General features: G+C 40.4%; 1 protein-coding gene across 16 annotated transcripts in view; it reads left to right on the forward strand.

The window, feature by feature from the left end:
- The window catches only part of LOC142385463 (pleckstrin homology domain-containing family A member 5-like), a 230,400-nt gene that overhangs the window by 48,168 nt on the left and 167,809 nt on the right, over positions 1 to 14,423 (forward strand). Inside the window, exon 4 of one of the 16 annotated variants that reach the window (XM_075472035.1) lies at positions 635 to 704. The exons of the other annotated variants lie outside the window; for them this stretch is intronic. Coding sequence (XP_075328150.1) covers positions 635 to 638 — 4 coding nt within the window. The 3' untranslated portion in view covers positions 639 to 704. Of the gene's footprint in view, positions 1 to 634; positions 705 to 14,423 lie in introns of those variants that run through there. 16 annotated transcript variants of the gene reach the window in all.

Genomic DNA, 14,423 nt, shown 5'->3' on the forward strand with positions numbered 1-14,423 from the left:
TTTCACAAACAAAATACTTGTTGCCTTTTATCATAGGGAAAGCCATTACGATACAATTGGTGATTTTTTTTTTAAAAACACGAAGTGAACCTACCCTCGTTGTAGCTAGCTTGAAACTGCCGTTTTGACAGGAAATGACGATCGGCGACGTCGCATTACGTTGCATCATGGATAGTTTGAGTAGTAACCTCATGATGCATACCCAACATTTCGGCGAATCTAGTATGCATCCGGGAACTTCTCGCATACTAACTCAAAAAGTTAGGAGGAGAAGTATGCGGTTTGGAACACAGCCTATGTCTTGACATGATCACTCTGATGCAGTATTAATGAACCCTGCTTTTACTGAATCAGCACAAATATGTTCTTTTCACGCATATTTATCTCCTCAACATCTCATAGTCAGAGGTATTTATATGTTGGCCTTGTGAGGAAGTTCGAATGCTAATGTTTGGATCTGGTGGCCTACATCAGAGCACCAGACATCCCACTGTATTGTATTCTATACCTGTTTAGTGTCTGACACTGTTCTGTTAAAAATTACTGCTAAACACGAGCTAACAGATTCTCCTTTTGTGATTTCTTTTCATGACCATCTCATCTACTCAACGGCTCTGTCTCACTTCCACACCAGGTAAGACAGTTGCTTCTAATAAGATCTTTTGATATTTTGTATGTTCGTTGTTTTATAGCATGGGATGGTAAGATTGTTGATTTCTTTAGTGAAATTTCTCTAAAAGTGTAGAGGAGTTTTCTGTGTGTTTTTTTCCACAGACTGATTGAAAAGGTCATCACTAAATTTTCCCCAGAAGTCCTCTTTTATTTACAGTCTTTGATGTGCGTGAGTCGTGCGGACTCTTATAACGCACTGAAGGACACGGTGAAGTTTGCAGAAAAACGTCTTTGAATTTTGGGCCCACAAACTTTGCATTGGAAGTCAAATTAATCAGCCATCAATATTTTGGTGGCTCAGGAGGAAGAGATGCCGTCTGCTAGTCGGAGGTTGGTGGGTCGTTCCTTGGTTTCCCACTGAAGCCACATTGCTCGCGACGCATCCATTGGTGTGTGACAGAGAAAAAGCCCTGCATAGCCCGCATTGTAATCATTTTGGTGTCTCTTTACTTGGAAACAACACACACTTCAGTCCTGTGAAAAGTCCAGAGGCAAAGATTTCTGCTAGACATCTATTTTCTGGTGTTTCTGCCCAAAGTCACTGTGTATCAGGCTGTGAGTTGCTTTCTAAATGCACAGGATACTGCACAATACTGAACTTTAAATAAGCCTTTAGGAGGAGAATGCTGTCGATATGATAGACTACTTTTTTTTCTTCCCTTCCATCTATAATGTTGAGCTTCACGTCTTTTGAACTCTTTGTTAGCAATCAGTCTAAAGATCTCCCATCATAATCATGGAACGCACCAGAGAAAGCAAAATATGTCATTTTTTTTTAGATTATTTCAACAGTGATAAGAAAAAGTGCTGCACTGCATTCTGGTCTTTACAGTCAGTTATTTCTGCCTTTGTGAAAACAGATGTCTTCTGGCCAACATTAATTCACTTTCAAGATAACAAAGAAGCATTTTCTCTGAGTTTAGATACAGATACCAAAACCAGTGGTGTGTTCACATGTGCCACAACGGCCGCGTTTTACAGTCTTTCTACTAGAGATGCACCGATTGCAAAATTCTTGGCCGATACCGATTTCCGGTTTTTAAGGAGGTCTGACCTGCCAAAACCGGTTTTTCCGATACCGATTTTCAATGTAAGAAATAATTATAATCATAGAATAGACACTATATTTGTTTGGCTTGAGTACTCTTTCCCAAATTTAATACAAGTACCCTTCTCCCAGACAACATTTTGCTTATATAACTACAATTAAAACCACAACTGGTGGTAGGTTATACTAATGTGCCAGTTTTGTCTGCCACGTCCTCTCACTTGCACTGAAATCATAACCCGAGACGGCACAGACAGATGCAGCCAGGAAACTCCGTCCTCCTCTCTCCTGACTGGCTGCTGTGAGTCGTGACTCGCTTTGGAGAAGACACAAGGACGAGAACAAAGACAAAGGCATGCTTAATCTGTTTTCAATGGGAACACCAGCTTATGGGAAACAACGTGTGTGTGTGTGTGTGTGTGTGAGAGAGAGCCAGGTGAAAGCTTGCCCAAGTTGGATTTTAGCATCTTTTGTTCTGTTGGTGGCGCAACAAGATCAATCATTCCCTATCTGTGTGTGTGTGTGTGTGTGTGTGTGTGTTTGAGGGGTGTTAGAAGTCACTTCTTAACTGCCCTTCAGTCCCTGTGGTTGTTTTTCGTATAAGGTCAGGTGAGATGGTGACGTCTAAGCAGGAACTGAAGCGTTCCTCTGTGTCAGTGGTGTTGTTCAGTGATCAAGGCTTCTTTTTTTAAATTGTTTGATGATACATCAGAGATCTCATCATTTACTCGATGACAGGAATTTTTGGCCTGATTCCTGTTGTAGTTGCACCTGATTTACCTCATGTGTGGTACGACTAATCGTTGAATTATTGGTGTCAGAACTGAGAATTTCCGGCTTGACCCTGAACATGTTCTGCTTGTAGCTGGAAGACAGGCAGCTCAGTGTTCGCGGAGACACGCACACAACTCAAATATTTTTGCTAAAACTTTTAAGCCCACTTTTAACTGCCAAACCACAAAGATGGCTCAGTCTTATTTTCATACTAGGGAATGTTGCCAAATGAATGGTAAATAGAGTCGAGTCTTTTCAAGTCTAGCTTTCCTCTTAAAGGCCTTTTATATTCACACACACACACACACACACACACACACACACACACACACACACACACATACATCAGGTCTTAGTCTACACAGTCTTACATGTTACATAGTGCTTTTTTTCTCTATTTCTCTATCACACACATTCACACACTGATGAATGCATCGGAGGCAATGTGGGGTTCAATGTCATCCTCAAAGACACTTCAACGTGTTGTCACCCATCTTCCCCTTTTTTGTAACAAATGTTACTTTGTTACACGTTGGGTATGCTTTTTTTAATTTTTTTTTATAACAACCACAAAACTAATTTCGAGGGGGGTAAACATCATTTCAATTGTACTGACATGTATTAGAATGTGCGCAATATTTCACATTTCACTCATTCAGTAACTACACCGAGCATTTTTTATTATGGGAAAAACTACATTAAAAACATCCCATAAAAATACGCTGAATAAAACTAATAAATTAGCTTCACGTGGAGAAAAATGTCTGATTAATATTTACTTGCTGATTAACATTTAATGCATCGTATTGATCTGTTATGTTTCGTAGATGCGATGGTTTGCGAGGCGTAAGGACACGGATGCGGACTTCAAAAACAAGACTCGATTTATTAATCAAAAACAGAACAAGGTTAACATAAGGCGCGGCTGAGCCGGATGACAAGAACGAAACTGAAAACAAAACATGATCATGACTTGGACAAAAAGAAAAAAGGACTTAGCTTAGCATAGCTTAGCGTGGCGTGGCGTGGCATGAAGAGTGAATGTGCAAGGCGCAAGGATCTCATCATGACAGAGAAAACAGGGAACCTAAGTACTGTGGAGACTGATGAGTGAATGAGTGCTGATGAGAAAGAGTGCAGGTGACGTGAGTGAAACTAAACCTGACATGGGAAGTGAGGGAAAAGCAATGGCAAAACTTAACCAAAACATGAGCAAGAAAACTGAAGGCATGAGAAACTAAAACATGATAAAACACAAAACTAAAAACATGGCACCAAACCCCATGTTCATGACATGATCGGGTCTGATGGAGAACACTGATTACATAACATCATCCAGGGCGGCGTCCAGGGAAGTTCCAAATTTGCAGTAGCAGAGAAATTGACTTGTTAGTCTTGTTCCATTATGATTAGTGTTAGTTGCTTAAGTTGTCTTTGTGTTGCATTTGTGAGGCTGGGGCATCACTGCAGTGATGTGTCCAGGGTGTATCCCGCCTCTTGCTCGATGGCAGCTGGGACAGGCCCCGACCCTGAATTGGATTAAGCAGGTATAGAAAATGGATGGATTAAAGCAATACTATGTAACATTTCTACCTTAAAATAACAGCTTGAAAAAAATTGTGCGGCTAGAATGAGTTTTAATATTACGATTGGCCTGTCTCCTATGCCCTTCGGGGGTCTGAGTTGGAATAACTGCGCTATGTAACTTTGCTGGAGCGGCCCGGGAGCTGAGCGGAAGTACTTCGACTTGCTTTCTGGCACACCTACCGCAAAAACAAATAGACCCCTCTCACGCTCCCAGGTACATTTGATTACTCTTACCTCGCGGTCGACATAGCTTGCACCTTCTGACTCCTCGCCGGTTCGTCAACAAACGTGAAACGTGAAAGCGAAAGGGTGTTGTATTTACGACAGAGTAACCGTACATTACCTCCAAGCCTGTAGGGGGAGCTCCATAATGGACTTTTTGAGAGGTTACATTGTATTGCTTTAATGAGTTTTTGTGTCATGTCTTTTAAATGTAGATCATGTTTCTATGTTGTTGAGATCACATTGACATGAACACAGTGACAATGTTAGAGCACTGGTAGAGGAACACACCATAACCACATTATCTATTGCTTCAGTAACTTTGTGCAGGGTTCAGGCTGATTACATCGACACTGTACCAGAGGTGATTTGGGACTTATGAAATCAGACATAGCAATGAGAGACTTGACATACAACGTCTGTTTGCTCCACACTCAGTCGGGTTACAGAACATGTCATGGAAGAAGGAAAAGCTATAGTTCCATTCAAAGATAAGCAGCTTCTAGTGGATTTAGGAGCAACTGCATGTTGTTTAAAATGTCGTCCATGGATGAGGACATTTAATGCAAAAATCCCTTTTTTTCTGTGGCTGAGAACCTTTACTCGGGTGTCTGACGTCACTACCAACTCATTCACTCAGAAAAAAACACAACCCTGGCATTTAGTTTTGGGTCCCATACGGGAATCTTCAGATATTTCACTATTCGATTCAGTTTTGACAGTTGTAATTCGTTTCAGAATTGTCCATGTTCGCATTGTGATGCATCTCGGAAATAGATTTTAAGCCCCACCCTTAGAAATAAGGGAGCTAATAATGCTCTACACTGGAAAAAATGCCCCTCCAAAATAAGTAAAAAAACAACAAATACAAGACGTTTTTGCTTGAAATAAGCACAAAATCTGCCAATGGAACTAGTGAAAATCGGCTCGTCAAGATTTCTTGAAATAAAATGTGATATTTAGGACTTTTGAGTTAAAAGTGATCTTGAAATCAGCTTAAAAACCTCTTCACATGAAATAAAAAGCTTGTTTCATGTGAAATATGACTCAAAACAAGATGGTTTTGAAGACTTTTTCACTTAACAAGATATTCAAGATGTATTGTATTAAAACAAGTCCCTATATCTGGCTGAAATGGTACTTGTTAGGCAGTTGTGTCTTATATCGAGTGTAATGAGATACTCAATGAGAAAAATATACTTGGTAAGATTTAGATTTTTTCCAGTGTACCAGCACAGTGGTAAATATTTAACACCCCAGAAGAATTAGACTTTTAATTGGTGTTTTTTTTTATTCTGTTGACATTACCCATTTGTCATTGAATGCACCATCAGTACAATGTCAGCCGCTGCCATTGCATAAAACAAACATCGGTGAAATATTGCAACCGTTCAAAATGTTAACTGTTGAAAACTTCAGAGAACTTAAAAAAAGTCCAGAGTTTATGGAGCCCAAATGTGACGGAGGAATATGATGTGAATTCTCAGGGGTGTTATTAACCTGCCAGCTGCTCTTAGGTTCTACGGTGTGGGTTTGAGCCCAAGCAGAAACAACAAAGTGTAAGTTTAATAAGAAGTAAAAAATAAAATAAAATAGAAAAATGATCATGTGTTGGTCTCAGACACAACCCAAAGCCACAGCTGATGGTTCATAGTTGAAATGGCCCTTCTCACCCCTTCCTTCTTCCTTTTGAGGACTTTGTGGTTTGTTATAGGAGACACTTGGAAGGGATATTTGCGCTGATGAGTGGTATTTCCTTCCAGCTGTCTGCAGTGGTGGTACTTTAGAGAACTCTGTCATGGGTTCAGTTGGAAAGTATGAACCCACAACATATTTTGTCTGTTCAGATGGACAACTTTGTTTCATTTACGAAGCTTAAACAACCCCAAGCTGAGTAAAAAACGAAATGTTAGTACATTCTTATTATTAAAGCAGCAGTCCAGGATTATATATGCGTTCCTCAGACTCAGAGATTCCATACTGAGGGGCAAACGGGCGCCAAAATGTCATCCATGTTCAGATGTAAGAGAGCAAAACATGTTGTTCCGTTAATGTCAGCACTTTTTAGGCTTGCTTTTTTTCCCTGAGTGTGGCACTGCTGTCTCTTCTCTACAGAGCTCCAATGTCCAGAGACAGGCGTGAACACACACCAGAGAGAGCAGAGATGATGAAGCTGCTAATTAGTTCATCTCTCTCTGCCTCTCACAGGAGAAAGTGAGCGTAGCTGTATTTAGGGCTGTTTGTAGACTACAGGAGTCACCTGACGGAAGCTCGCCACAGGGAACTGATTATCATCAACACACACACGCACACACACACTGAAATAGGTTGAAGGGGGGGTGGAGAGACATCTGGCCAACTAAATGGGTTTGTGTAATTATTTAGTAATAAATGATGATGAGTTATTTGCCTGTTGCTGTCTTTGTTAACTGTAGACGTACCACATACATGTGCACTGTGTAGCAAGCCACACACACCTCTGCGAAACACATTTGTAGATGCAGATTTTTTAGTTTCCTACAGAGATGATGACCACGTGGAAATGTTCTCCCCCAAAGTGATTGATGACACGAAGGCTTAGCCGTCGTTGTGCAGCAAAAGTCCTTGGATGACACGAGTAACATTCATATTGGAAGTATCACGGACAAAGAGAGATTTATGGCCGTGGTATTTGTAGCACGTCGCAGTGTTGTCTCAGAGCTGGAGCTTTTTTTTTTTTACAATATCTGGCTCATCAGATTTACTCGAGATCCTCGTGGGGCCTCAGAGGGAAATTTTCATTTGTGGTACAAACATGTTCATGCTGCCACTCATTATAAACCAATTAGATCCGTCTATAGCCTTACAGGTCCCTCCCCCTCCCTCTGTGTTGTGCTTTGGCTCTGCCCTTCAAGAGATCATGCAGATACAAACACCCACACGCCCACGGTGGGATAGTAACCATGGCAACTGAAGAAGTGAAGACTCCTCCTTGGTTGCCTTCACTCATGGTGGATTCTTGCGGGTTATATCAGAAGGAGAAGAAGCCCCCAAATGAAGCAGATATAGTTTCACAGATGCCAAAGTGACAGTTTCATATAAATGACAAAACTTGCATTTTTTGTTGCAGATTTAAGCCTTAAGAAACTTCTAGGTTTTAGGTTTCACTTCCTGTAAGGTGAAGTCATCATTATGGTTCATTTTATATGCTTGTAAAATGATGTGCTGCTATAATAGTAGACGTACTTCTGGCATGGAAGCACTATTTTTTTGGCTAAATTAACAGAAGTAGCCTGATGTATTGAATCATCTACAGGTGTATGTGGTAAATAAATGCACTGATGACGTTGTAAATGGCAGCGCTTTGGAAAAAAATCACTTAATTCAACTTGGCTGCTGTTGTGAAATGCGTATCATAGGTATGCCACGCTACTGATCCTTGAACTTGGGACACGTGTTTCAGGCTAATTAGAATGTTTTCTGGTGGTTCTCTCAATTAAGTGATGAATACAAGGGCTGTGTTCGAAACTGCATACTTCTCCTACTACTCCTACTACGACTTTTTTCCTGAATGCATACTAGATTCGCCGAAATGTTGGGTATGCATCATGAGGTTACTACTCATACTCAAACTACCCAAGATGCAACGTAACTTGACGTCGCTGATCGTCATTTCCTGTCAAAACGCCAGTTTCAAGCTAGCTACAACGAGGGTAGGTTCACTTCCTGTTTTCAAAACAAAAGCACCAATTGTATCGTAATGGCTTTCCCTGGCTGTGTTTGAAACCGCATACTACATACTACATACTTCCATACTACATACTCATCGATCAGACAGTATGAAGAGCGTTTACCCACAATGCATTTCGCTCCTACCCGAGCTGAAATCAGCCGGCCTGAAGCTGATTTCACTTAAGCTCTAAACTCTGTAAACTTTAGCAACATTTGAAACATTTTCAGGCGAGAAAGTAGTTGTTTAGATCCCCAACGTGTTGAAAACCTGACAAAATACCGGCTATTTACAATTTTGTTCCCACGAATTCGGCGCTACTAATGCTAGCCGCAGTGAGCAACGCACTTCCGGTTATTTTCACAAAATAAAATACCCGTTGCCTTTTATCATAGGGAAAGCCATTACGATACAATTGGTGCTTTTGTTTTGAAAACAGGAAGTGAACCGACCCAAGTTGTAGCTAGCTTGAAACTGCTGTTTTGACAGGAAATGACGATCGGCGACGTCAAGTTACGTTGCATCTTGGGTAGTTTGAGTATGAGTAGTAACCTCATGATGCATACCCAACATTTCGGCGAATCTAGTATGCATTCGGGAAAAAAGTCAGTAGGAGTAGTAGGAGAAGTATGCGGTTTCAAACACAGCCCCTATGAAAAAAGGCAACGGGTATTTTATTTTGTCAAAATAACCGGAAGTGCGTTGCTCACTGCGGCTAGCTTTAGTAGCGCCGAATTCGTCGGAACAAAATTGTAAATAGCCGGTATTTTGTCAGATTTTCAACACGTTGGGGATCTAAACGACTACTTTCTCGCCTGAAAATGTTTCAAATGTTGCTGAAGTTTACAGAGTTTAGAGCTTAAGCGAAATCAGCTTCAGGCCGGCTGATTTCGGCTCGGGCAGGAGCGAAATGCATTGTGGGTAAACGCTCTGCATACTGTCTGATCGATGAGTATGCAGTATGGAAGTATGTAGTATGTAGTATGTAGTATGCAGTTTTGAACACAGCCAAGGAGCTATTGAGGACTGTTCAAAAACAGCTGAAAAAAAGATGAAAAAAAAATGAGAAAATAAACTCAAGCAGAGCAGCCAATCGGCGGAAATGTGCAGGTGTAAACACCTGAGCAGTTTTGTCAGGGACAAATGGGTGGGCCACATGTTTTGTCAGAATATCTCAGTCAGCAGCGGTGGGTTCCTGTGTAGGAAGGCCGAACTGTAGAGAACAGGTTGCATGCGACAGGCCAGCAGCGCCTCAGGCAGGAGTGCTCAGACTACAGGGATGAACACTTTTGTGGTCATTCGTGTATATATCAACGTGTTAATGTTTATTTAAAGAGCACTGAGCACAATGAGGTTTCCTGGATCCCCTTTGTAGAGGCCTGGAGGCTCCTGTGCCCCGCACAGTGTAAACTGTGAGTAAATGAAGCAGATGAGCCAGTCGGTTACTCTGTTTGCATTCCTTCCTGTGTCTGGCTGACAGGCTAGAAATACTACTGGAAGCAAACACGCCAAGGTGTTTGTACTTTTGTTGCAGAAGCATGCATGCGGTGCTGTCCAGCTCACTCCTGCACACAAACGTTCAGGAAAAGCAGAAAGAGTTACGAACAGTCAGAATGCAGTTTGGTTGGGAGGCTTCCTTTGTGTTTCACTTCAGAACAGGATTTATTAGGATAAAACTGGGCCGTTATCATGTTAGTGAGAAAGCCTGCATGGAATTGATAGTGTTTTTATCTTCTCAGGAAACAGATTGCACATCACACTTGTCTAGACATTGTGGGTTTAAGGTCAGACCACAATGTGCAGAAACAAGAATTGCTTGATAGTGTAAATCCACAAGGTTTGTGGCTCACTCTGACCTCTTCAGCTGGGATGTTTTTCATTGTGCCTGGTTTTCAAAAGTTCCCACTGGCAATGGCAATGAATCAAAAAGAACTATGCCATCTTCAAGTTTTATAACTATGAATTCCTGCAGCACTAAGTACACCTAATATGTTAGTTTTTCCCTTGAGAGAACATTTAAACAGATATTGGAGTTTAAGGACTACTGTATTTCAATGGCTGCCTGAAAAGAGTTCTAAAAGCTTCACAAAGTTTATCCGCTCCTCTGAGAGATGATGCATCCATCTGTTTACATCAGTTCTTGTCTCGCTGGCTGTTAAAAAATTAATCATGCATACACACATGATGCTCCTTTTGGCTTCACTTACTGTGGATCGCATCCTGTGACTGTGTTTGGATATGTTGCCCCTTTGTCAAGGTAAATTAAGTTTGAGCCTCTTTGACCGTGCAAGATCAAACTAACAGTGTGTCAGTGAGACAAAAACCACTGTCAAAAGTGTCTATCATCTAAAAACTTTAGTATTTATATTCATTTCTACTTGGTTAAACTTACAAAAAGGTTGTATCTTACCACCAGTAGACAACTTATAGAATTTCTTGAATTTACGTTTTTATGCTGTTTTTGTTGGTAATAAAACTATTGAATAAGCCCAAATCCTTGAAACGAGTCTTTTTGTAGTGTTGTTATTCTCGTGATTATAATGAAAAGCCTTTTCAGTTAATGCGTCTTAAACAAAGCTTCATGTGACTTTTCATGACTTTGGACTGACAAAGAAGCGAATAAAAAAAAAAATAATCTCTTGTTACGAGAGGCAATGGCAGATGAGGGGACCATCTATTTGCATCTATGTAACGCAATAGATGTTTAACCCTCATACCTGATTTAAAACACAACTTAATTTCTGAAAAGGGACATTTTTGTCCCCTTTTAAAACGACCTAAAAACATGTCTTTGGAAGGCTTTGATTTGCGCACGTCACAGGCAACCCACACTTTGATGCCATATTTTGCGGGTTTACTGGGGATATACTGCAGAAACGTGCATTATAATGGATATCTATGGGAGCCGTTTCTGTAATCTGCCACTGCAGAAAAACTAAAAAGCTGTAAAAGCTGATGTTATAGCTCATCAATGACATATCCCAGACCTAATAATCCCCCATAAAATATTTCACTTTGCATTGCATACATTGGAAATATAGCAGTTTTTGTGTGTGTCTTTAACAGAAATTGGTGTTTACCTCATATGCACTAGTATTTAAAGGGTTAATATTTTGAAAATAATTGAAAACACGGTGGTTATGATCAGAACTGAAGTGGAAGAAAAGATTTCTGGAAAAAAAGTGGAAAAATATAGTAACATATGGTATTTTGGGGATCATTTTAGAAGTGGGCAAAAATGTCCCCTATCAGGGATTAGGGTTAACTTCACAGAACTACCACGTGATTTGGAAAGAAATTAAATTTGAATTGATCGTGCACACAACAAACCACTACTGTGTGTTAATATAATTTACGTGAAGGTACAAATCTATTTGAACCAATGTTGTTCCATTTTTATCTTGACTCTGTTTGCCAGCTGTTTGCCATCTCTGTACTTCACTGACCGATAGCTGCATTGAGCAAGTTGTGGCATCTGAATTAAAGTGATAGTTCGCCTCTTTTCACATGAAGCTGTATGTAATCCCATATTAGCAATATCATTTATGAACATTGACTTACCCCCTGCTGCGTCCTGTGAGCCGAGTTCCAGCTGAGTTTTGGCGTTGACGAAGGTAGTCCGGCTAGTTGGCTGGGGCTAAAAAAATAAAGCGTTTTGCTTCTCAAAACAATATGCGTTCCAAAGAGTAATACATTTGCATCACAAAATCGTTAGCCAGAAAAAGTCAGACCTCACAGTCGCTTGGCGCTATTTCTCTCTCCCTTCGTATCAACTGTGCAGACCGAAGTGCAGACCGAGCAGTCCCCTGCTTCCGAGCAGTAAACACCGTAACAGGTGCGGCTATCGCTAGGTGGCTGAACGCATTGATATGAAGGGAGGAAAAAATAGCGCCAAGCGATTGTGAGGTCTGACTTTTTCTGGCTAACGATTTTGTGATGCAAATGTATTACTCTTTTGAACGCATATTGTTTTGAGAAGCAAAACGCTTTATTTTCGGGACCCTAGCCAACTAGCCGGACTACTTTTGCCAACGCTAAAACGAGGCTGGAACTCGGCTCACAGGATGCAGCAGGGGGTAAGTCAAATTTAATAAATTATATTGCTAATATGGGATGTCATACACCTTCATGTCAAAAGAGGCAACCTATCCCTTTAATATCAGCAAATTGACTTTTACTTTTCAAATCCTTTAAACCTTGGCTGGCTTTCCCATACCTAAAGTCTCCTTTTCCCACTCTTGTCGTCTCACTAGCCCCACCTTTGTTTGGGGTTAGTGAGTGTTTGGGTCTCCCAGCTCCACAGCCTTACATGGAGGGAAAGACAGGTAGACAAAACCAAGACGCTCCACACCGGGCAGCTGCAGCAGGCTGTTGTTGTAGCAAACTGCTCCCAAGTGAAATATGTTGCAACAGTGTGAAACTACCAGTGAAAGAGGATTGATGCTTAGTCAGCCTCCCTTTGGTCAATTAGATCAAACGCATAAAACCAGACAAAAAGGACGAGAGAAAAAAAGGAAGAAGAACAATGCATTGATGTCGGTTGCTGTTAACATGTGAATACAGAGCCACAGCAGCTGAGGGGGTTTATCAAAACCTGAATCAAGCTGTAAGCCTTTAGCGTTTACTTGACAAAAAAGAAAAGACTTGAGACTCGACTCGGACTTGGACTTGGAAGTTAAAAGACTCGGGACTTGACTTGACTTGAGACACGATGACTTGGATGACTTGAGTGTTATTCAGTTCATGTTTTTAGTTTGAATATAAAATGAATAATTAGCTAATATTATCCTGTTAGCCTAGTCGGTGGTTAGCTAACATTAGCTTGATATGATACGGGGTGGACAGATTGGACACATTGGCCAATGATGTTTACTGACAGTTACTTATATCTTGTCTTTTCACTTTATTAAGATCAGATTCTGCAGGTAAAATCGCAATAATAAGGTGACTTGACTTGACTTGCCCAAGAAAAAATTACTTGGGACTTACTCGAGACTTGAAAGCTAAGACTTGGGACTTGCGCATGTGTGACTTGGTCCCATCTCTGATGATATTAATAATATTAATTAATCCCAAAAGGAAATTCTAAGATCTAAATTGTCAAATGCATATTCTATGTATCTCCTTTTGCTGTTATACTGTTTGAGGTTCACTGCTGCTACAGTTTTCTTTGTGTTTAATCTGAATACATGTTAAAGCTTTCAAATTGAGCTGGAAAAATATGTTAACCAATCTGTTGATTTACCTTTAAAACAATGAACAGTGTGAACAAACGGAAGATTAGAACATCCACAATGAGCAGTAATACATAAACACCTTAAAATTATAACCAAGCTGTGCAGTAACTTGGCATTCATGCAGTTATAAAAGCGACACCTGGTCTGAAACCGATATCTAACACACTGCGTGTTCCAAGTCTTGTAAGGGACTGTCTCTCTTTCAGTGTTCTAATAATTTGTTATCTGGCACCACCATTAAGTGGTGGAGAGTTAAAGTTCTTTAAAAGCGTTAGCTTGGCTAGCTCTGGGCACCTGCAGCCACTTTAAAGAGTTTTTCGACTCTCATCAGCTGATATTTTACTGGTTAATTAGTGGCCATGAAGGAGCTGAACAGCTACACAGACTGCAGCCAGCAATGAGTGCTGAGAGAATAACTGCTATTGATCCGGGCCTGCTCAGGCATTTGTGTGTGTGTCTGAGGGTGCCTCATTAGTAGTTCTTATGTGGACTGATGTCTGGTCATAATGAGGCAGGTTCCTTTTGGGTTTGGGCAGAGGTGTGAGTTGAGGTTAGGTTAAAGTTAGGGTGTATTTTAAGCGGTACACAATGTCAATGTCATGGCAATGTTCCAGCGAGCATTCATTTACAAGTTTTATTCTTTGTTTTTATCCATCTGTACAAGCAGACTCAACAAAACTGATTGTTTTTTCAGGTCAATTCATTCATTTATTAGATTAAATTAATTAACATAAATTAAATGGTGATGCACTGACGGAAGTCAGGAATTACTCAATCATTTGTCACTCAATGATTTTCCCAATCATTAGAATGAGATAAAACTGTTCTGTCCCTGACTCAAACTTTTCTTTGTTGGCCAGCATTCAACAATTTACAGCAAATAGATGACAATTTGTTGCATTTTGCAATTTTTTAAAATGATTTATTTAATTGCTTCCACCCTCCTCCCCGTAATTACACACACACACACACACACACACACTCACACACACTGATGGTTGGGATACACTGCTGCCATCTAGATTTAGTGATTTAGACTTTATCCTTTTAGTGAATGGACCGCTAACTTTGAAACAACTATGTCTATTATTACAAAGTGGAATTTGAAGAATTGGTAATTGGAATTGGAATGACATTTTCTTTTGAATGCTTTTCCTCACCATATCTCAAAGCT

This window comes from Odontesthes bonariensis, chromosome 8 (genome assembly GCF_027942865.1).
Source record: "Odontesthes bonariensis isolate fOdoBon6 chromosome 8, fOdoBon6.hap1, whole genome shotgun sequence".
NCBI classification, from domain to species: Eukaryota; Metazoa; Chordata; class Actinopteri; order Atheriniformes; family Atherinopsidae; genus Odontesthes; species Odontesthes bonariensis.